This window comes from Macrotis lagotis, chromosome 2 (assembly GCF_037893015.1).
Source record: "Macrotis lagotis isolate mMagLag1 chromosome 2, bilby.v1.9.chrom.fasta, whole genome shotgun sequence".
NCBI lineage: Eukaryota > Metazoa > Chordata > Mammalia > Peramelemorphia > Peramelidae > Macrotis > Macrotis lagotis.
This window is the reverse complement of record NC_133659.1, coordinates 57,731,672-57,756,866: the sequence shown is the minus strand read 5'-3', so window position 1 is coordinate 57,756,866 and position 25,195 is coordinate 57,731,672. Positions and strand designations below refer to the sequence as shown.

Genomic DNA, 25,195 nt, shown 5'->3' with positions numbered 1-25,195 from the left:
GTTGTGAATTACTCTCATGTACTCTATATTGCAGAAAATGGTCCTACTTGCTGTTCCCTGTATACATTTACACAGGTTGTCTCCCCATACCTCAAATATATGCTTAGCATAGTAGGTACTTAACAAATTTGTATTGGACAAACTAATATTGTTGACATAATCCAAGAGATGAGTAGGGGCCGCAGTCTCCAAATTTGCATTTAAATTCCCTCTTTTCTACTGTAACCACCACCTTGGTGCCAGCCTCATCAGTTCACACCAGAACTATTGCAGTAACTTCCTCATGTCAATCCATTCTCCACATAGCTACTAAAGTAATTTTCCCAAATGTCTGATCTTGATACTCCCTAACCCTTCCTTTAATAAATTCAGGTGCTCAAAATTACCTCTGCAATCAAATACAAAATACTCTATTTGGCATTTAAAAACCTTTACAACTTGGGTCTTTCCTACTTTTGCAGTCTTCCTTCACTTTACTCCCTTCCACATACTCTACTATCTGCATTGTTTTGTTATTCTTTGTAAATGCCATCTCCCAGTTCCATGCCTTTGCTTTCTCTTCCTCCTCACTTGACCTCCTGGCTTCCCTAACTTCATATCTCACTAAAATTCCACTTTCAAGAGAGAGCCTTTCTTGATTCCCCCTTAATTTTAATGTCTTCCCTCTGTTGATTACTTTCAAGTTATCATGTCTATAGATTGTTTAGAGGTCATTGTTTGCATTTCTTCCCCATTAGAATATGAACTTTTTGAGAAAAGAGGCTTTTGATATTCTTTTCATTCCCAGGTTTAGCAGAATGCCTAACACATTATAAAAGTTTAAATATTTGTTGATGTGACTTGATTTTTTGGCTTTCTCTGTTCTACCCTTTGGTAAGCCAATTCAAATAGACATGGAACTACGGAGAAGGGAAAGGAGGGATCTAGGAAATGGCAATCATTGAGCTTGTTTATTTGGTTAATATCATTTCATCTACAAGGACAGCATGGAAGAGGAAGGAGAGAGGGAAAGAGCAATAAAGGGAGCTGGGCTCTTCGGGGAAGGCACATCTGGCTTTAATAATTGGAACTCAGAATCATTTCATCCTTGCTTTTAAAAACCCGGGTCCTTCTGGGTCTTGTCTCCTTCGTTTCTTCATCCAGCTCTTCATCATCAACATTCCGGTGGATATGTTCATAGAGGACTGCACACATTCCAGTGAGCCAGGCTGCGACTGTGCCCCCAGCAAAGATACAGAGACCAATCAGGAGCAGGAAGGCATAGTCCTTGTGGTTCAGGTGGGTGAGGCACTTATATCTGAGTGGATTCCCCACCAGGGTCAAGGGCCACCCTGCCATATCTGAAGGGACTTTGCAGGTGGCATTTAAGCTATCTGTAGGAGAAACACAAAAGACAGAGATGTTAAGATAGATTATTAATAGGGACCTCAAGAGGTTATCTAGTCATTCCCAGTCTTTGGTTTGTAGACCCCAGGGAAATATGAGATAATTGTAATGGTATGTCCATAGGTACACCAAAAATTGTTATTTTGATTTTTATTTATCTCCAACAAAATATGCATAATAACTCATGTTACATAAGAAGACATCTTCTATAGAAGGAACAAACGATTTTTCTCAATATATCTATTACTATTTTCAAAAGTTTGTAGTTGCTATTGTGGTTCATACAGACTCATTTAATAGCATTGCTGAATACAACAGAGATTTCATGCATTTATATTTTTCAAGCAATGATATTAATAATATAACTATTATCATATAATCTATAAAATATCATATATATTCCATATATAATCTGTAAATGTCTAGAAACATTTTTGTTGACATTAAGAAAGGTTCTTTATATTCCAGGAGATAAAGAACCACTGGTTTAATCAATTCCCTGTCTTCAAGCATAGATGCAATTACATGGATTTATATCTTGTCCTTAAAGGATCTTCAAAGAAAGAGCTTCCACAATTATATATAATAATGATAACATGGTGTGATGATTAATGATTCTTGTTCATTCCATCAGTGCAATAATCAGGGACAATTTTGTGATGGAGAATGCCATCCTTATCCAGAGAAGGAACTGTGGGGTTAAAATGAAGACCAAAACTTATTATCTTTAAATTTTTTTACAATCCTCCAAACATTTTAAGATCCTTATTGAACACATACTCATCTGTAACATTTCTTTTTTTAATATATAGCATTTTATTTTTTCAATTTCATGTAAAGACAGTTTTTTTTTAATTTTTAATTTTTTACAATTTTCCCCCTAATCTTGCTTCCCTCCCTCTCCCACAGAAGGCATTGTTAGTCTTTACATTGTTTTCATTGATTTCCATACATTGTTCTAAGATGAATGTGATGAGAGAGAAATCATATCCCTAAAGAAGAAAAATAAAGTATTGTGCCTGATTGTTGCACTAATAGAATGAGCAAGTCTATTAAGGTTGATCATCACCCCCATGTTGCTGTTAGGGTATACAATGTTCCTCTGGTTCTGCTCATCTCGCTCAGCATCAGTCCATGCAAATCCTTCTGGGTTTCCTTGAATTCCCATCCCTCCTGGCTTCTAATGGAACAATAGTGTTCCATCACATACATATACCACATTTTATTAAGTCATGTCCCAAATGAAGGACATTTACTTAATTTCCAATTCTTTGCCACTACAAACAGAACTGCAATGAATATTTTTGTACAAGTGATTTTTTTTAATACATTACTAAAATATTCTTGTTTGAGAGTAAACATAATACCCCTCCCCCCCAAAATATAGACCCTCATGAGTAATAAAGTAAAGGAAAGAGAAAAAATGTGTTTCTGTCTATGTTCTGATACCATTACCTCTGTCTCTTGTGGATCACATTCTTTATGATAAGTCCACCATAAAAGTTACTTTCATATTTTCCCACTGTTGCTGATGGTAATTCCCTCCCCACTAGCATATATTATATATTTCTCTCTCCTTTCATGCTGTCCCTCTTCTAAAATGTGCTATAGGGTGGCTAAGTGGTGCAGCGGACTGATCACCGGCCCTGGGGCCAAGAGGCCCTGAGCCCACATACCACCCCTGAGACCTAGCAACCACCTGGCTCCTTGGTCCTGGACAAGCCACCCAATCCCAGCCCCTTGTAAGAAGCAAAAAAAAGAAAATGTGTTATATCTGACTATTGTCTCCTATGATCCACCCTCTCCTCTATCACCCACATCGCCCCCTCCTTCCGCCTTTCCCCCTCTCCTTTTTACTCTAGATGTCTATACCCCATTGAGTATATATGCTGTTTCCTCTCTGAGCCATTTCTGATGAGAGTGAAGGTTCCCTCATTCCACCTTGCCTTTCCCCTTCTATATCATGGCAAAAGCTCATTGTAAAAAAATATTTTATATGAAATATCAGCCTATTCCACCTCTCCTTTCTCTTACTCCCAGTGCATTTTCCTTTTAGTCACTGACTCCATTTTTTTAGGTTTTTGCAAGACAAATGGGGTTAAGTAGCTTGCCCAAGGCCACACAGTTAGGTAATTATTAAGTGTCTGAGGCCAGATTTGAACTTAGGTACCCCTTACTCCAGGGCCTGTGGTCTATCCATTGCACCACCTAGCTGCCCCAATTGACTCCAATTTTACAATATATTATATCTTCAAATTCAGCTCTCTTCTGTGCTTCATCTATAAAAGCTCCTTCTACCAGCTCTATTAAATGAGAAGTTTCATATGAGTATTATCATTTTTCTCTGCAGGAATACATGCAGTTCATCATCATTAAGATCCTCATATTTTACCCTTCTCCTCAACTCTCTATGCTTCACCTGAGTCCTGTATTTGAAGGTCAAACTTTCTGTTCAGCTCTGGTCGTTTCAATAGGAACATTCGAAATTCCCTTGGAGGACGTTCAGTTTCTCTGGGTACTTGATTCTTGGTTGTATTCCAAGCTCTTTTGCCTTACAGAATATTATATTCCAAGTCCTACGATCCCTTAATGTAGTTGCTGCTGATTCCTGTGTGATCTCTACTGCAGTTCCATGATATTTGAATAGTGTCCTTTTGGCTGTTTGTAATATTTTCTCTTTGACTTGGGAGTTCTGGAACTTGGTTATTCCTGGGGGTTGTTTTTTTTTTTTTTGATCTCTTTCCGGAGGAGATTTGTGGATTCTCTCGATTTCTATTTTGCACTCTGCTTCTAGGATTTCAGGGCAATTTTCCTGTAGGATTTCTTTAAAAATGAGGTAAAGGCTGTTTTCCTGATCATGACTTTCAGGTATCCCAATAATTTTTAAATTATATTTCCTGAATCTGTTTCCCAGATCAGTTGTTTTTTCAACGAGATGTTTCACATTTTCTTCTAATTTTTCATTTCTTTTGGTGTTGAAGTATTGTGTCCTAACTTCTCATAAAGTCAACAGCTTCCTTTAGCTCCATTCTACATCTGAAGGATTTACTTTCCTCAGAGAGCTTTCTTATCTCCTTTGCCATCTGGCCAATTCTGCTTTTTAAAGCATTCTTCTCCTCAATAACTTTTTGAACTGTTTTATCCATTTGACCTAAGCTGGTTTTTAACATGTTATTTTCTCCAGCATTTTTTGGATCTCCTTGACTAGGCTGCTGACTTCTTTTTCATGTTTTTCCTTTCCTGTGTCTCTCTCATTTCTTTTCCCAATTTTTCTTCTATCTCTGTTACTTGATTTTCTTTTTTTGTTGTCCTTTGGGTTTTTTTTAATTATAAAGATTTTATTTATTAATCTTACTTCCTTCCCCCCATCCCACACAGAAGGTAATTTACCAGTCTCTACATTGTTTCCATGTTGAATATTGATCCAAATTGCATGTGATGAGAGAGAAATCATATCCTTAAGGAAGAAACCTAAAGTATAAGAGATAGCAAGATCAGACAATAAGATATCAGTTTTTTTCTATATTAAAGGTAATCGTCCTTGGTCTTTGTTCAAACTCATAGTTCTTTCTCTGGATACAGATAATATTATCCATTGCAGACAACCCCAAATTGTCCATGATTGTTGCACTGAAGGAATGAGCAAGTCCATCAAGGTTGATCACCACCCCCATGTTGCTGGTAGGGTATACAGTGTTTTTCTGGTTCTGCTCATCTCACTCAGTATCAGTTCATGCAAATCCCTCCAGGATTCCCTGAATTCCCTTCCCTCCTGGTTTCTAATAGAACAGTAATGTTCCATGACATACATGTACCACAGTTTGCTAAGCCATTCCCCAATTGAAGGACATTTACTTGATTTCCAATTCTTTGCCACCATAAACAGAGCTGCTATGAATATTTTTGTACAAGTGATGTTTTTACCCTTTTTCATTATCTCTTCAGGGTATATACCCAGTAGTGGTATTGGTGGATCAAAGGGTATGCATGTTTTTGTTTCCCTTTGGGCATAATCCCAAATTGTTCTCCAGAAAGGTTGGATGAGTTCACAGCTCCACCAACATGGCCATTGTCTTTTTACAAAATATTCAAAGTATTAGAATGTTTTAATTTCTTGAAGGGACAATTAAGGGAATCACTGATCCTTATTCCCATGAGCTGTTAAGTGATATCACCAGAGTTTAATAGAAATAACACTGGATTAACAATTAGGAGACATTAATTTCTAATCCAAGCTCTGCCATGAAAAAGTTTCTCTGAGTCTTATAGGTTTATCATCTGTAAAATGATGATACTTTGACTTAGATTAACCTTTGGGTTTACATATTTTTGTTGCGCTTTGGGTGAAGTTCCAGACTGCTCTCCAGAAAGGTTGGATGAGATCACAACTCCATCAACAATGTATTAGTGTCCCAGATCTCCCACAACCCTTCCAACAATGACCATTGTCTTTTCTGGTCATATTGGCCAGTCTGAGAGGTATGAGGTGGTACCTCAGAGAAGCTTTAATTTGTATTTCTCTAATAAGTAATGATTTAGAGTAATTTTTCATATGACTATGGATCACTTTGATCTCCTCATCTGTAAATTGCCTTTGCATATCCTTTGATCATTTGTCAATTGGGGAATGACTTTTTTTTAAAATGTGACTCAGTTTTCTGTATATTTTAGAAATGAGTCCTTTGTCAGTAATATTAGTTGTAAAGAGTGTTTCCCAGTTTACTTCATTTCTTTTGATCTGGTTATAGTGGTTTTGTCTGTGCAAAAGCTTTTTAATTTAATGTAATCAAAATCATCTAGTTTCTTCCTCACTTGATTTTCAAAATCTTTTTTGAACTCTATCATAGCCTGAGCCCAACTTCTATGTTTCTTGGAGTCATTAGATGCAGGAGCTTGTACTTCCTCATCTTCAGATTGAGTATTTTGATCCTTTTTGGGATCATAGATAAAGAATTTCTCAATGGTGTTCCTCTTGTTTACTCATTTCTCCAGTCTGTGCCTAGTTTTGGGGTGCTTCTTGAACTTTTGAGTATTATTGGGACACCTGCCTTTGGATTTTTTTTGAGACACCCCACTGTGACTTTTGTTCCACCAAGGTCTAATGTTCTCTTGTCTGTAGATGACCACAGGCACTCCCCTCTGCCCTGGAGATATGAGGAGGATCCCTGCTATCTTAGTATTGAAGGCCAAACTGCAACCTGGACTGAGTGTGGGCAAACAACAGAGTCCTGCCCCAGGGAGAGCAGAGAGATTTCTGCAGTCTCCCCTGACTCCCTTACTGTTTGTGGGCTGTGCTCTGGATGTGCAGGCTGGTTTCCCCAGATTCCTGATGAAGGTTCTTGCTGCAGGGCTGCTCTGAGGTAGGTGCTCCTCACTCCACACTCATTCTAGTGCAGCAGAGTTCTTTCACCTCCCCTTCAAACTGTTCCCAGTGATCCCTGGGCTGGGCTGGGCTGGGCTGTGCTGAGCTGAAGGCTGGGCTTTTTCCCAACCCCCGATCCTGGTGAAACACCCCGTTCCTACAGAACTTCTAAGTTATCTTGCACTGGGAAAATGCATCACTTAGTCATTCTGTGGGGTCTTCCCCTCTAAACTTTAGCTAGAGTCATAATCTGATGGCTTTTGAAGTTTTTTGGGTTAGGAATTTCTGGGAAATGTTGCCTTCATGCTGCCATCTTGGCTTAGCCCCCCCCCCTTATTATCTTTAATTTTTTAAAGTTGTCTTATGTGTTTTGTGTTTTTGTTATCTCTAATGTTTTTCTTTCTTTCTTTTGGACTTACTTCTTCTTCAGTTTTCATCTATGTTTAGCATTATTACAAATGTAAAGCCCATATTAGATTGCCTTTTGTTGGGGGGGGAGGGGGAAGGGGAAGAGAAGGGAGGGAGAGAGAAAAATTGTAAAACACAAAACCTTGCAAAAAATGATTGGTAGAAACTACCATTGTATGTAGTTGGAAAAACCAATAATATATTTATATAATTAAAAAATGTGGAACTCAAAAGCTTTTACAAAAGGATGAAGGGTGAAGACTATCTTTGTATGTAATTGAAAAAGCAAAAACAAAATAACAGTTAAAAAAGAGAAAGAAGTTCCATATAGCATCAGGGAAACCAGGCATCTTAATGACATGGATGCTAACTGAATGTCACCTGAGTTTGTCCATAGTTTAACATTGAATTTGTCAGCAGAAGATCTAGCCTGAATCCTTGATTGACCACCATACTACCAAGGATAGGCCAGCATGTCTTTGTATAAGTTTCTTTATCTGTAACCTCTTACCTCCAATGATTATTGTGAAGAAATGGTTTATTATCTTCAAAGTATTATATAAAATAAATTATTACTGTTAACTTGATCTTTTTTCCTTTCTCTTTTCCTTTTGTTTTGTTTTTGCAAGGCAATGGGGTTAAGTGACTTGCCCAAGGTCACACAGCTAGGTAATTATTAAATGTCTGAGGTAGGATTTGAACTCAGGTCCTCCTGACTCCAGGATTGGCACTCTATCCACTGTGCCACCTAGCTGTCCCTCTCCTTTATTTTCAATGCCCTTATATTCTGCCATTCTTTTCCTCTTCTACATTAAATAGTTCCCAAATTTGTTGGTTCTCATATACTAATAGTAAATAATATTTATGTAGAACTTCAAGGTTTTCATAATGCTTCAAATATTTTCTTATTTGGTCTTCACAACAACCAAGATTAAGTGACTTACCCAGGGTGATAATACTAGTAAATGTCTGAGGTCAAATTTGAACTCAGGTCATCTTGACTTCAGGTTCAACAATCTATCCACTGTGCCACCTAGCTGCCTTGCATAGACCTTAGAGATCATTAGTCCAAGGCTTCTTAACTTTTCCTTTTTGAATCCTTGGCAGTCTGGTATAGCTTATCAACCCTTCTCAGGATAATGTTTTTAAGTTTATAAAATAAGCAGGATTACAAAGGAAAATTGATGGACAGTTATCAAAATACTATAAAAATAAATTCATGGACCCCAAGTTGAGACCCTCTGTTCCAATCTAGCTCTCTTATTTGGCAGATGAGTAAACTAAGACCCAGAGTTAAAATAATTTTCCCCAAATGATTTTCCCCCTAGTTGAAAGTAGAGCTAGTTTTAGAATTCAAGGTTTCTGAATTCAAGTCTCACAAGATTGTGGATTCCCAGCCTCTTTCCTAGTGTTTGAATGTCCTTAGGGCAAATAACATCCCCCCCCCCCCCCATTCCCCTACATGAGTTAGAATGCACATTGAGAATAGCTTAAAAGGAAAAAAGGAGAAGCAGAAATACAAGATATAGCCTTAGAATAAGATTGACAATTGAGAGAGTCCTTAGTGATACTCTAGTCCAAAGTCCTCATTTTAAAAGTGAGAAAACCAAAGTCTATGGAAGTTGAATGACTTGTTCAAGGTCACATATGTCTTAGATGTAAAATCTAAAATTCAAGCCTAGGTCCTCTGCCTTGAAATCTAGCATGCTTCTTATTATATCATGCTTTAGGAAAGTAACATTCAACCTCTAATCTATGGTGAAAGAGAGGAAGGTTGAATCTATATATGCCACAATCGCCATTTCCCCCTTTCCAAATCTTTACTTAGTAGTTTATAGTCCTCTCACCTTGAATCCCTTTCCTTCTGCTCACAGAACTTGACCCTCTTTAAACTCCAATCCTGAATCAATCTCCTTCCCTCATTTTTTGCTCTTATTTGGTGAATTGAATGCTTCTGGAGAATTTCACAAAATTGGGCTGACTGGAACTTCTGTGAATTTGTATTATTATTTAATCTCAATTGAGCCCTTCATAGTCAGTTGCACATCATTTTTCTTACTCTTTCCTGGTTAACTATCAACTCTCCATAGTATTTATTCTAAAACTCTTTCTCTTCAAACCACTCACATCCCTTTCCCCTCTCCAGTAGAGCTCCTCATTTCATACTTTGCTGAAAAAAGATAAGAACACTTTTTTTCTAATTATATATCCTCTTAATTCTCAACCTTCTGTGTCCCAGATTTCCATTATTTTCCTTTGCCTTGGACTTGGAGAAAGAGATTGTACCTGTTACTAAGACTACTGTCTTTGCTCTTGCCTTTGGATAAGTTCCCTTCCTGGTCCTCTAGGAACTTGCCCTTTCAATTATTCTCTTTCTTTTCCTAATGTTCTTTCTTTATTGTGGTGCAGTGGATAGGCTGCTAGATTTGGAGTAAGAGTGATCCTGGCCCTGCCAGTCACTTCTCACATGATCTATTTCAATTCACTTAGCATCCCTGGGCCTTGGCTTGAGAGACTCAGGATGAAATGATCTCAGGATCTTTCCAACTCCCAGTCTATATTTTTCTGTCTTTTTTACCCACTGACTCCTTTCATTCTATTTTCAAATATGCCCAGATATCCCCAAGTTCTAGAAAAAAACAAAACTAAACTAAAAAATCTTTCTTGACCCTGCCAGGCCCTCAAGCTATTATCTTGCCTCTCTCCCCTCAATCCCTCTACTTAGAAAAAAAGTGATTGTTGACATTTTTTCATCTCCCACTTAATTCTCAACCTCCTGAATTTTGATTTCTAATCTCATTACTCAACCAAATTTGTTCTCTTCAGGGTCACCAATGATCATCTCTTTATTTCTTAATCCAATGGCCTTTTCTGAAGTACTCATCCAATAACAGTTCTATAGTAGTAATTGATGCTCTTCTCAGGTTCTCCTCCTTTTTTCCTTTGGTTGTTCTTTTTCAGGTTTCTTTGCAGAGTACTCGGCTTGTATTCTTGATATGGATGTACTCCAGGGTTATCTTTGGTCCTCTTCTCTTTTCTTCCTGTACTTTCCCTCTAATTAATCTTAGCTCCTTCCATCCCACAGCTTCTCAGTTCTCATTTCTACAGATGATTCTCAGTCTGCACATTGAGCTTTTGTTCAATCAATATATATTTCTTAAGTCCATACTATGTACCAGACACTGTTTTCTACCTCTTGCCTCTAAGTACCAGGGATACAAAAAGACAAAAGGCAATCTTTTCCCTTAAGGTGCTCACAATATAATGGTCCAGTCTTATACATCAATTGCTTTCTAGATTATTTTCATATCCTATCAATTCATACCAATATCTCAAGCTCAACACATGTGAGCCAGAACTCATTATCTTTCCCCATAAGCCCATCCTTTTTTCTTATTTCCCTATTCTTTCAAGAATGCCATCATTCTTCCAATTACCCATGTTCATTCATAACCTGAGCCAACTTTGGTTCTTCCCTCTTCCCTCACCCCTCATTCATTCAATTGCTTCTGCCTCCATGACATCTCTCACTTTCACTGCTCCCTTTCTCACTCTTTCCAGAAACACAAATGGACTCCTAAACAGTCTCCTTAGATCCAGTCTCCACTTTTGATGCTCTTTCCTTCACATAACTACCAAATTGTCCCCTTTCCCACCCCTATCCCCAAATTATATACTCTATGTGAGTGCATGTATGTGTATATATGCTTTATATTTACATTTTAGCAGATGGAAATGGGCACATATTTATATATATCATACACATATGCATATATGTATTTTATACACATATGGTTCTCTTTCACATCACTACTTTCCTCATTGCATATAGTTTTCATTTTTCATGGATTAGCATTAAAAATTAAAAATTAAATTTTGTAAACAACATGAAGATAACACAGAGCCTATGACCAAATGCTTAGCCCAAATTTCACAGTAAATAGCTCAAAAAAAGAAAAAAAAATCAGACTTCTTCTCTGGTAGGAAAGGAGGGTCAAAAAATTTTATGTAGATTTTTCCAGATTATGGGGGCATTGTACCTCTAAACTCCATAATGTGGAAGGGTTAACTATTATCTCTATATCTGTCTCTATATGTGTAAGGATATGTATACATACTCATTTTTTGTATATTTATACATATGCATCTCTGTTTTATAATAAACTATGTGTTTCTATGTGTATTTTCTGTATGTATACACTGTATATTTATACATGCATGTATGTATGTATAGGTATATACTACATATTTATATATGTGTGTTGTTTAGTCATTTTTTGGAGTCACATCCAACTCTTCATGATTCCATTTGGAGTTTTCTTGGCAACTGTACTGGAGTGGTTTTCCATTTTCTACTCCAGCTCATTTTACAGGGAAGGAAACTAAGGCATCAGAGTGAAGCAACTTGCCTAGGGTCAGATAACATAAGTATCTGAGGTCAAATTTGAACTTAGAAAGATGAGTCTTTCTGATTTGTGGCTCAACTCTCTTCCACTGCATCATCTAGCTGCCATATATGCATATACTTGTATATGGATCATTATATGTTTATGTATGTATGCACATATATATGTATTTTTGGTATTTAACTATGTACTTTAGTTTTTCCATAGGAGACTATTTTCTTTTTATCTCTGTATATCTAGGGTAGGAATAAATGATTGTTGAATTGAATTAAACGGAGACAATTGCTCCTCTTCTTGCCTTCGGCTATCTTGGAGTCCCAGCTGACTCAGCCCCTAAAATGGCTTATCACATAAGCTCAGAATTCTGGGTGACTGACTGCCCTAGTTTTTTTTAAGTCCTTATGATTGACTTTGGAAACTCCCATAGCACTTTTTTTCTTGTATTTTCTGACTCTTAACCTTAGGAAGATGTTCCTTAGGTTTAAATTGGAAATTTCTTTTGCTAATTTTTTGGTTAATTTCCTCATTATTCTGTCTAAAAAGGAGATAGAGAAGGAAAGGTCTTCATTCTCTCACAATGAGGAATGGGAACTTTGGTTCATTATTTCTCTCTCTCCCCAAATAATCTGTGAATATAACTTAATGACTCTATTACATGTGATGATCCTGTTGCATTAACTAATATAACAACTGAAAATTCTTTCTGCTCCAGAATTATAGAGCTAGAAAAGACCTTAGAAATAATTTTACTCAGATTCCTTAATTTACAGATGAGGGATAGCCCTACAGAGGAAAGATGATAAATGTCCAAGGTTACTCAACTAATGATTAGCAGACTGGACATGTCATGTGACTTCCTATCTACAGTACCATGCTAACTCTCTCATTGCTGAGGACAGGCAACTACAATTGAGTTGAATTTCATGGATGGTCGTATTGAACGAATTGGCCAACTAGTAACTAATGGACTGGTGATGAGCCCTGCTGTAAGAAAAGAGGCGCGGTTAGTCACACTAGGACTATTCTTTAAACTTTAATTGACATTAAAATTATCATCACTCAGATAAATGGTTCTCATCACTCCTGTTCTGCCCCATAGGCAACTAAACTTTTCAACTGTATATGCTTGGATATGGGATCACTATAATTATATATATATATACATATATATATATGTATATATATATATACTGATATCTAGTTATCATTTAGAGTAAATTGCTAAATGAGCAATTGTGTGTGTGTGTGTGTGTGTGTGTGTGTGTGTGTGTGTGTGTATGTGTGTATGTGAAAGAGAGACAGAGACAGAGACCCACATAAACAGAGACAGAGAAAGAGACAGAGAGTCATAGATAGGGGTGGAAAAATAAGGGGGCAATACTATTCAAGAAAATGCTTCTTGTGAAGTGCAGAGAAATATGGGGAGCAAGAAAATACTATTTGACTATTACAGATGATTGGTACCTGTAGAAAGAGCAGTATCATTTAAAAGATGAAGTCAAAAGACAGATTGCAGAGTTTAGGAGCAAATGAGAAGAAAAATAGAGGCACCTAGTACAAGTGGATTTCTTAATGATTTTTAGCAGAAAAAGGGAAGAGTGCTATATGACAATATTTTGCTGGATGGATAGAATCAAATGAAGGGTCTTCTGATGCCATCATTCTATTAAAGATGGTCTTTTAGAAGTCACCAATGATTCCCTAGTTGCTTGATTCAATCCTTTTTCCTCCCCTCAGTCCTTATTCTTTTAGATTTCTGTTTATTACTGCTTTCAATTCTATCCCCTGACATATTCCTCAAAGTTCTGGCCTCCATATTCTCCTTCTTCTCTATTCCTTCACAATATCCTGGTTCTGAATATTACTTTTCTGAGAATAATTCACAAATCTTGGTCTCTATTTCCAAACTTCTAATCAATTGTAAAGTCCCCTGATTCCTATTCTGACACTACTCTCTAATCTCCACTCAATTTTGTTTGATCCCCAGGGCTACGCTTTAGGTCAGGTCCTTTGAGTGAGGACCACCACATCTCCTGGTTAATCTGGGACCAAATATTACCTCTGAGTCTATTTGTACTTGGCAAGTCATTTAATTTCTTTGACTTGGTTTCCTCATTTTTTGCAAAAGGGATAATCATTGCTCCCATTTATATCACAAGCTTGTTGTGAGAAAATCAGATAATGTTTATGAAGAACTTTCTCTGCAGCCACACCTCCTTGAGTGTTGTGAAAGTCCCTTAAATTTCTTTTGGAGGACCTTAACTATGATTTAATGGAAAAAGGGCACTCCCAATAAAGAAATTCCTACCAATAAAAAGTGCGATACGCTTTTCAATTTATATCCTAAGAGACTTGCCTAAGTCACTGAGAAGTTAATTGACTTGTTGACTGCTAGGAAGCATCAAAGGTGAGACTTGAACCCAGGTCTTCCTGAAGCCAGAGAGCAGCTCTTATCTACTGCCCTAAAATACTTATCTGGTTTCCAGGACTTCAGTTTCTCTCTTTCCCAATCCAGCTGACAGCCCTAGTCAGTCATCATTGCCAGATTAATCTTCTTAATGCAAGTTGTGATCAATCACTCTGCTGTTCAAAACCCTCCAATATCCCTCCCCCCTTGCCTCCTGAATAAAGTCCAAACTGAGATTGACATTCAAGGTCTCTGGCAGTTTGGCCCCAACCTAGTTCTGCAGCCTTATCTCACAATACCCCCTTTTCACATGCTTGACATCTCAGCTAAACTAGAATTGCAAGAATTCCATGAATCCTTCCTGGGCTTTCCTTATTCAATACATAGGGCTTTTATTGCTCCCTCCCTATCCTCACCATGAAGCTTCCCCAGACAGGATTTTTCTCTCTTCTGAACTCTTGCTTAGAACTTTGTAACCATTTCATATTCTTCCCTAATTTATTCTATTTGTATCAGAGTGATTTGTTTGCTGGTATTATCAGCCTTACTAAGACTGTAAACATTTTATGCTTGGAACTATCTTATTTCCCTTTATTTCTCGGTTGGCTAGCACAATGCTTTGCACATGTTGGGGGTGGAAAGGAAGTGGATTGGACCTGTGATGTAATTGAAATGGGAACTTAATATAAGAAAACTCCTCTATCAATGAAGGCTGATACCATTCCTTGTATTTGTAGTCTGAGAGTTGTGCCTTGAGACATAGGAACAAATTCATTTTTGAGAAATATGGTTCCCATCACCTTTGCCTCTCTCTCACTGATAAGTAAACTTGTCTATTGTATATGCCTGTGTGAGATCATTGCACTTAAATATGTTGATGATTTTAGCCAAGAGATTTTAACCAAGAGATTTACCCAAGGTAATCCTGCCAGTGGGTATCAGAGGTCAGACCTGAATTCAGGTCTTGACTATGAAGCTGGATTTCTGTGATGTCTCTATCTGTCTGTCTATCTTTTATCTATCTATCTATCTATCATCTATCTATCTATCTATCTATCTATCTATCTATCTATCTATCTATCTATCTATTTATCCATCTATCTATCATCTATCTGTGTCTGTGTTTTGCATAGAGGAAGGTGCATCAATGCTTGTTGAATTGAGTTGAATTATTGTTCTGACAGAAACCAGGTATGACTACAAACTTAGGGGATATACCAAGTCATGATCATCACAACAATAACTAACATTTACATAATATTTTGTTTTGCAAAGAATTTTATAGATGCAAGGTGTCAGAAAATGCAGCTTTAAGTTTTAGTAACTTAAACATCTCATTTGCCACACAATTTTTCCAATACTTTTCAAGATGTCCCAGAAGTCTTGGTGCAGTTTTAAGATTTTTTTTTTTTAAACTTAACACTTCTATTTTATTTATTTCAACTATTAAAGCTTAAAACTGTACCAAGGTTTCTGGAACATTTTGCACTATTTCATCATATTATATATAAGATTCTTAGCCCAGTTGAAAATAACCTACACCTAATTTCATTAATATTGATCACCAAATACTGATAATGAATAGATGGTGGTCATAGGATTTAGAGTTGGAAGAAACTTTAATAGTCATCCTGTCCATGCATCTCATTTTCTAGATCAGCAAACTGAAGCTTATAGAGATTGTTGAGTGATTTGCTTAAGGTCAGTAAGTCAGTTAGATATCAAGAGATAAGGTTCAAACCCAGGTTTTCTAACTTCTCAAATCAGTGCTGATTCTATAACATAATGCTACAGAAAAGAAATGTCAGCAATAATGATAGCAGTAATAAGAGAGGTGGTGTGATGTAATTGAGAGCTGACCTTATGGAGTCAGGAAGCCTTTACATATTTGTTTTGTGATCCTGGACAAGTTACTTAATCCCTAGTTTTCCAGAAAACATTCTATTACTTGTAAGTTGCCAGTCTGTACTGGTAAGGTAAATTAGTCAATGAGTCTTCTATACCTATGACATGATAGATATGGTTAAAAAAATCCCTTGCCTATTCCTTTAGTCTATTAAGGGATATGCAAAGCTTGAAAGTTTATAAAGTCTTTTATCCCAAATAACTCTTTGATTCCCACAATAACCTTGGGAATCAGGTTGTCCAGGTTTTATTATCCCTATTTTTATAGATGAGGAAACTGAGTCTTAGAGATATTGGTAACTTTCATGTAGCTAATGAGTGGCATAGGTGGAATTTGAACCAACCTTTGGTCCTGAATGTTTCTTCAAGGGAAATAAAAGCATGACTTTATTGTCAGCAATATTATTTCAGTTTAGTGTGCTTGGAGATAAGATGCTTTCTATACCAAGTTCCAATGCTTCATCTTCCATCGTTGAAATACATACTTATGGGAGCCATATTATGATCATTATTCACTCAAATTTTAGATGCAACTGAAATAATGTTCCCTCCTCTAATCTGTTTACTTGTTAACATTTTCTAAGATACAGATTTCTAGAAGGGTGTGTCTGATGGGCTTATCTCTTAGGTTATATGTTCAGTCTCTTCTCCCTATTGATCTAAGATGCAATGATGTAATAGAACAAACCAATGTACTGGAATGGAAAGACTGAGGAATTTAGAGTTAGAAGACATGGGTTGTTAGACAAATATTACAGCTGGAGTTGTTTAATACCATTAAGTCAAATGAATATGACCAGGTGTTACTTAACCTCTTCAACATTCAGTTTGGACAGCTATAAAAATGGGGAAAGCAATGATTTATATCTCATAAGGTTATTACTTATGAGAAAAAGTGTTCTAAGAATATAAACTGTTCTAAGTATCATGCTTTAAGAATGCAAAGCTATAGAGCAGCTATATAAAGACAGTTTCCCCCAAAATGAATCAAAGGTAGCAGCAGTAATGAGTACTTTTTTTTCCCTTTTAGAAATGGAATCCTTTACTTCCTAACCTGAAAATTCATCCTGCCTTCCCTCTGTGACCCCCAGTGGGGGTGTTATTGTTAGTATCATGTGGGTGGGGAAGGGAGAAAGGGGTGAAATAGCTTGGAGATTCAGAAAATCCATAAGATTTCAATAAGAACAGAAGGGTAAAATGGGGAAAAGCAGAAACAGCTAAGGGGGGCTCTTTGGCATTGGAATGACGAAGGTATCTCCATGCCCTCTAAATATGTCTTTCTACCACCAAAAACCTGATTTTACTTTACTTGATTACACTAAGAAGAGTCCTACTAATCTGAGATTTTTTTCAATTGAACCAACTCCCTCTTTTTTTCTTTACAAATAGGTAATTCTGGGATGGTCAAGGGCAATTTGTCATTAATAGCACTTTAATCTCTTTATTAGTTTAATCATATTACTTTCCTGAGGACTCTGGGAAAGGAAGTGTATATAGAGAGCCAAATATGGAAATCTGGAGCATGGAGAACTTTGGGGAGGGGAGACCTTAGTAGATTGCTATAATAAACCCCAAAGGTGGCAAGGGCTTTGGGAGAAGAGATAGAAGGGGAGCAAAACCAAAGGTGGTTTACTTTGAAATTTCACTAGGCTAGCCCTATAAGCAGGAAGCAGATTCCTCCTTTTTTATCCTCACTTTTGTTCTCTTAAGGGATTCTGTTCTTAGCACCCCAAAATAAGGAGCATGTTAGTGTTATAGTTCAACAGTGTTATAGATTTAATACCTATTCCTTGTCTTGACCATCTTCTCAGATTTAACATTGTAATTTACTGGCTAGCTGAGAGATCTTAGACATGTCACTAGATGGCACAGTAGATTGAACACTGAGCTTAGTCAGAAGGATGACTTCAAATCTGGCCTCAAATGCTTACTAGCTATGTGACCCTGAATAAGTCACTAAGCCTCAGTCTGTTTTAGTTTCCTAAACTTTTAAAAATTACAGACAATAATAGCACCTATCTCTGAGGGCAGCTGAATGATGCAGTAAATAGAGGTCAGGAAGTCTCATCTTCCTGAGTTTAAATCTCATCTCAGACTCTGTGTGATCCTGGGCAAATCACTTAACCAGATTTGCCTCAGTTTCCTCCTCTATGAATTACCTGGGGAAGAAATGGTAAACTATTCTGATTTCTTTGGCAAGAAAACCTCAAATGGGGGTCATAAAGAGCTGAAGACCATTGAAAATGAACAGCAACAATCTCCCAGGGTTGTTTTGAGGATAAACCGTGATGATATTTGTAAAACACTAAGTACAGTGACTGGAACATACATTGCTCTCCTCTACTTCCTTTCCCTTGCTGAGCCTTAGTTTTTCATTTGTAAAATGGAGAAAATCTGTTATCAGTGTTGTTGAGATAATTCAATGAGATAATAGATGAGGAAAAACTATGTGATTTTGAGTATTATCATTATTATGATTATTATGATTATTGTTAGCACTCTCATTTTCAGTAGGAAAGAGTGAGCTGAACAAAAAGGACTATCCTTAAAATTACGAAGAGGTTTGCTTGCCTAACCAAGTCCTGATGCTTTTTTTTCCACTTGATCTTCTACCTGCTGCTTCTATACAAGAAAGTTGGAGTTTGATTTCATTAGTTCAGAAGCTACACGTTGAATGCTTTGGACAATGCATTGACAGGGATATGAAACATGCTCCCTAACCTTGAAAGGTTAACAATATAGTATGTGTGATAAAACACACAGCTATGCAAATACCCATCAATGAACACTAGAATCCATCTAAGCTTTTGGCATTAAATGACTTGTACTTAGTAAGTGCTAGAAAGGAACTTTAAATCAGGAAGACTCCAAACTCATCACTCTATCCATTACATTTCCTCTAGAGAAAAATAACCTATCAAAAAAAGTGGGAAAACCCTTTCCCTTCCTGAAGAAGTCCAATTAGTTCAGTAGTTCTCAAACTTTTTAATCTTAGGACCCATTTACACTCTGAAACATTATTGAGTATCCTAGATCTTTTGTTTATGTGGGTTATAGCTATTGATATTTACTAGAAATTAAAATAGACAAATTTTAAAATACTCATTAAACATAATCAAACTCATTGTAGATAAGAAAAATTTTTGTGAAAAATAGCTCCACTTTCAAACACAGAAAAATTAATGAGAAGACTGGCACTGTTTTACATATACTTGGCATGTCTTTTTATGTTTGTCTTAAAAGAAGACAATAATAAAATTATAATAAAAGAAACTGGATCCTCATACTCACCTTTGCATTCAAATTATTGCAATATGTTTCGTTGGAAGACTATTCTTAAAAATCCAGCCTCACATAGATATGTAGTCGGGGAAATGAAAAGTATTTTAGCAGGAAAATCACATTTTAGTCTTATCATCAAAATAGTCTTGACCTTGCAGACTCTGTGATGCCCAGGAGACTCAGACTTCCCTTTTAGAATTGCTGCTCTAATAACTAGGAAGTTTCTCCTTACATCAAGCCTATACTTCTTTGCTATTTGTACCAATCATTCCTTTTTCTGCCCTCTGGGATCAGAGAGAACATGTCTAATTAATCCTTCTTCCAGAAGAAAACCTTTCAAGTACTTGAAGTCAGCTATCATATTCCTCCTGAGTCTTTTCTTCTCTAGGCTAAACTTCCCCAGTTCCTTCAATGACTGTCATAATGCAAGGACTTGAGGTCCTTCAGGTCTCATGACTCCCAGTCCAGTGATCTTTCTACTATTCTCAGAAAATCAGAACTCCTTGGTTCTGGCTAGTAAATAGAGCATTAGATCTAGCATCAGGAGACCTAGGGGATGGAAATAACCCACAGTTACTTTATAATGTATGCAGATACCCAGAAAACAGGGAGGCTTATTTTGAAAAATCCCATTTAGGAACCTGAGACTCCTGTGAATGGACCTAATTCTAGATGGTTCAGTAAGTTTTATGTTGCGAACAGTTTTTCTAAGTTTTATCAACTCTTCTTTGTAACACAGATCAGGAAAGACTTCCCCAAGTTATCGCTTTTTCCTCTATCCCCTTCCTCTTTCTCATCCTTTGCTTCCAAAGATCTAGAGATGGAATGATGTCATAGACTGGAAAGATTATTTTTAGCATGTACACAGAAATGGACTCATCACCATCTATATATGGATTAGGTTTCCTGGATTTCAGGTATTCTGGATATCAATTTGACCTTCCTGAAAAACTTCCCCTTTATTTATTCTCTAATATTGCTCCATAGATCAATTTCTTTCTTTCTTTCTTTCTTTCTTTCTTTCTTTCTTTCTTTCTTTCTTTCTTTCTTTCTTTCTTTCTTTCTTTCTTTCTTTCTTTCTTTCTTTCTTTTTGCAACGCAGTGGGGTTAAGTGACTTGCCCAGGGCCACACAGCTAGGTAATTATTAAGTGTCTGAGGCCAGATTTAAACTCAGGTGTTCCTGATTCCAGGGCTGGTGCGCCACCTAGCCACCCCTATGAGTCAGTCTTAGTCTGATTTTTGAGATTCTTTTTATTGTTATTCAATCATTTTCAGTTGTGTCTGATTCTTCATGACCCCATTTTGAGGTTTTCTTTGCAAAGATGCTGTAGTGGTTTGCCATTTCCTTCTTCAGTTCATTTTATAGATGAATAATGGAGGCAAACAGGTTTAAGTGACTTGCCCAGGGTCACATAACTAATGAATGTCTGAGGCTGGATTTGAATTCAAAAAGATGAGTTCTCCTGATTCCAAGTTCAGTGTTCTCTCCATTGCACAACCTTTTAAGGCTCAATAAGCTGGCTTCTATCACTTATCCCACCTAACCTCCCCTCCAAATTTCTACCGTGTTCCCCTGCTCTCTCTGTTCTCAGTTTCTGGAACGCTTTCCCATTTCCCCCCTTAAACCTTAACCTTCTGTAAAGCTTTTGGTCTAATGTCAACTTCTCTATGACCACCAACCATATATCTTTAAATAGCAAGACATGCTATCAGGCTTAATATGAATTAACATTTCTTACATTACTTTCTTAAATCAAGACAATACATGAAACATTAAATCAAGTCCCAATTTGTAGCATTTGATGACTTCTGAGGTATAAATATTTATTGAAAATTTTCCAGGCAACTCTTGAGAGCTGGTTTGGGTTGGTTCCAGCACACCCTTGATAACACTCTTTTTTATTTGTCTTATCTAGGACCTATCTTTCGATTTCTAATTTAAAAAATATGTCTGACTTGTCTTCCTTACTCCTTGCTATAACCTTTTCGAGAACCTCTTTGACTCCTTGGTATCTACTTAATGGATAACCACCCCAACAATAAAGAGGATGATAAAAATAATATTAAGTATTTATATAGGGTTTTAAGTCTTGCAAAATGCTTTACAATTATTCTCTCATTTGATCCTCACAACAAGCTTGGGAGGTAGATGTTATTGTTAATAGCCTTCTTTTATAGATGTATAAACTGAGTTAGAGAAGTGGCTTTCCTAGACTAAAAGTGTCTAAGTCTGGATTTGGACTTAGTTCTTCCTGACTCCAGGTATAGCATTATAGCCAATACACCACCTAAGCTGCCTCTATGAATGTTTTTTCACAAATAGTAACTGGCATTTATAAAACTCTTTAAGGTTGGCAAAATGCTTGTCAAACAAAATTTCATTCGTTCCTCACGACAACCCTATGAGATAAATGGTATTATTACCTTATTACCTAGATAGGTAAACTGAATCTCTGAGAGGTAATGAGTTGCCCAGAGTCATACAGCTAACAAATAGGTAAACTGACCCTAAGAGAGGTAATAAGCTGCCCAGGCTCAAACAGCTAACAAATATGTGAGGCAGGATTTCCAATCCCACATGGGATAGAAATCTGAGTCCATGCCTAACCCTGGCTCTGGGGCTGTCTTTCTCCCTTTTTTCTTTGTGTATTTTTCTTAGTTACCACTTGTCTCTTCCTTGTTGGGCCCAAGGCTCTTGTTTGTCCCAGTTAAAGCTCCTAGATGCAATTACACACTCCATTAAAGTTTAACCTGAAAGCCTGCAAATGGTTCCTGGGGAAACATAAAACGCTCCCTTTTCTATTTTAAACATGGCCCATTGCTTGCTCACAAGGAGAAAAGCTGCTTGCCGCAGTGCAATGTTAACAAGAGAATGAAGACTCCAGTTGTCCCAAACATCCTCTCAGCCTAAGGGAGGGTGCAACCTCTATAAATACTGGGAACCCTTTATCTTCTCATGGAGAGTCTGACCTCTGTTTCCCTGCAGAAAATCTGCTAGAATTCAGTAATTGCAAGAAGGATCTGACTTCCCCCCATCCCCCGTAAAAGATATTTACCTCTGGGGTTCATGGGAGGCTGGTCACAATTTGAAAGCAATAACTTATTAATACAAGGATCCAGTGGTCAGGTAGTGCTGGGTTTGGAGTCAGCAAGACTTGAGTTTCAATCTGGACTCAGACACTTACTAGCTGAATGATTATGGGCAAGTCCCTTAACCTCTGTCTGCCTCAGTTCCCTCAACTGCATAGCAGGGAGCAAAACTGCACCTGCCTTATTTTAAGGATTAAATGAGATAATATTTGGAAACTGATAGCACAATCCCTGAAAAATAATACTTAAAGGTACTTAAATGTCTGCTCCCTTCCCTTCTCCCACAGAACACAGTCCTGACAGTATAATCACAAAGTCTAGGTTGGCTTTTCTATTTGTTAACTGTATGACCTTGGACAAATATTCAAAATATCTGTCTTCCATTTGTGTGTGTGTGTGTGTGTGTGTGTGTGTGAGAAAGGATCAGGAAGATGGACAAGAAGACCTTGAAGGTCCTTCACAGCTCCAAAAGTCTAAGAGTCTATGAACAGGCTGCAGACTATATTTGAGCAATAGTCCCTGAAGGAGTTGGTGCCCTATACATACCCCCAGCAAATCACCTGGTTCTTCATCGTTGACTATCTCTTTACACAGAGAACAGTATTACTCAGATGACCCATTAGTGTCCTGGGGAACTGAACAATGTTTCATCCAATTTATTAAATTTGTATGTATGAACAGATAGTAATAGCTAGGGTTTTAAGGTTTTCAAAGGACTTTCCAAATATTTATAAACATTTCACCCTTCATCAACAGTCTTGGGGAGGTAGGTGCTATGGTTATAACTATTTTATGATTGAGGAACTCAAGGTAAACAAAGATAAAATGACTTTTCTAGGGTTACTGAGCTAGCAAATGTTTGAAGTTAGCTAGATTTTATCTCAATTCTTCTTGATTTAAGATCAGTACATTACTCACTTTGCCACCTAACTGCCTTGATGCTCATGCAAAGGAGCATCAAGACTTCCTATACAATCAAAGCTTAGTGTTTCCACCACTAAGGGTCATGGGATCACAGATGTAGACCAAACTAGAGACTTGATGGTTATCTAGTTCTCATTTTATGGATGAGGAAACCTTGGCTGGTAAAAGTTTAATGATTTTCCCAAGATTATTCAGTGCCAGTGACTGGTTTTGGATCCTATTCTTCCAGATACCCTGTCTGCTAGAGCAAAGTTCATCATCATGACATAGACACTCACAATGGACAGTTCCCAGGGGAGATATAATGCAAAATATGAAAACAATTGTGTAGAAGATAAATGCACGATCCAATTGGGGGTAGTCTCAAAGGGAAGACACTAAGTTTTTTTTAGGTTTTTTTTTTGCAAGGCAAATGGGGTTAAATGGCTTGCCCAAGGCCACATAGCTAGGTAATTATTAAGTGTCTGAGATTGGATTTGAACCCAGGTACTCCTGACTCCAGGGCTGGTGCTTTATCCACTACTCCACCTAGCCACCCCTGGGAAGACACTAAGTTTAAGGATACTTGGCATAGGCTTCTTCTAGAAAGTGAGACTTGAAGAAAGAAAGGGAAGTTAGTTGAGGGAGAAAAGGAGGAATGATGTTCAGGTAGGGGAGACAACCAGTAAAAACTCTGGTAGTTGGAGTGGAATGTGTGAGAAGAGAAATAATATTTATAAAGTACCAACTATGAGTTCAGATACTATGCCTAATCTGTTCAAAATATGATCGCATTTGAATCTGGGAGGTAGATTCTATTTTTAGCCCCAATTAACATTTGGTGAAACTAAGGCAAACAGAATTTGAATGATTTGCCCAGAGTTATATAGCTAGTAAGGATCTGAGGATAAATTTGAACTTAGGTTTTCTTGATTCCAAACATAGGACTTTATCCTCTGTATCATCTCTTTTTCAGCCAGGAGGACAATGTTACTGGAATATGTGGAGAGGAGTAAGATGTAGGAAGAATAGAAAGGCAGGGAGGTGCCAAACTATCAACAACTTTAAGAGTAAGACAGAGAATTTTATATTTGATTCTAGAGGTAATAGGGAACCACCAGAGTTTTTGGAATGGTCTGTGTGTGTGTGTGTGTGTGTAAACATGCATATATATGATAACCAGACTTCCATTTTAGGAAGACCAATTTGATAGCTGAGTAAAGAATGTATTAGAATGGGGAGAGAATTGAGGTAGGGGAGACCAACCAGCAGGATATTGTAATAGTCCAGGTGTGAGGTGATGAGGGCCTCTTACATTAGGGTGTTGGCATTCTTAGAGGAAAGAAAGGACATATATGAAAGAAGTTATGAAGCTAGAGATGATAGTACTAGGAAACAGATTAGATAGGCAGCTGGTGGTGCAGAAGATAGAGTTTCTGGAATCAGAAATCCCTAAGTTCAAAATTTGACGAAAGACACATATTAGTTGTGTCATCTTGAGCAAATTGATTAACCTCTTTGCTTCAGTTTCCTCAACAATAAAATGGGAATGATAATAATGCCTGCTTTCAAGCGTCTCAAGGATCAAATGAGATAATATTCATAAAAAGCACTTAGAGCAGTACCTGTTACATAGTAGGAGCTTTATAAATACTAATTCCTTTCCTTTTATTCTTTTCCCATTGAGGAAATCAAGAACAATTGAGATCTGAATTGTGAGTCTGGGTGATTGGAAGGTTGGGCATACCAAAGGCAAAGAAGTTAGGGACATAAGGAAGAGGAGAAGACTGTTGAAATTAGTTCTGGATGTGGTAAGATTTAAGATTTCTATGGGATGTTCAGTCTGAGGTGGCAGTTGGCATATCTGGGACTGGAGATTGGGAGAGAGGTCCGTGGTAGACAAGTAGACTTGGAAGTCATCTGGATGGAGGTGATAACTGAAACCATGGAGGGTGATGATATTATCATGTAAAATGGAGAATGAAAAGAGATGAGATTCCAGGATAAAAACTCAGGTGACCTGTCACTATTAGAGGATATAATAT

The 25,195-nt window shown here is 37.2% G+C and overlaps 1 protein-coding gene across 1 annotated transcript in view; it reads right to left on the bottom strand.

Annotated features, from left to right (window-relative positions):
- Positions 1–935: 935 nt before the first annotated feature.
- Positions 936–25,195, bottom strand: part of LRRC52 (leucine rich repeat containing 52) — a 48,653-nt gene continuing 24,393 nt past the window's right edge. Inside the window, exon 2 of the mRNA XM_074220356.1 lies at positions 936–1,373. Within this exon, the coding sequence (XP_074076457.1) occupies positions 1,057–1,373 (317 nt within the window). The 3' untranslated portion in view covers positions 936–1,056. The remainder of the gene's footprint in view (positions 1,374–25,195) is intronic.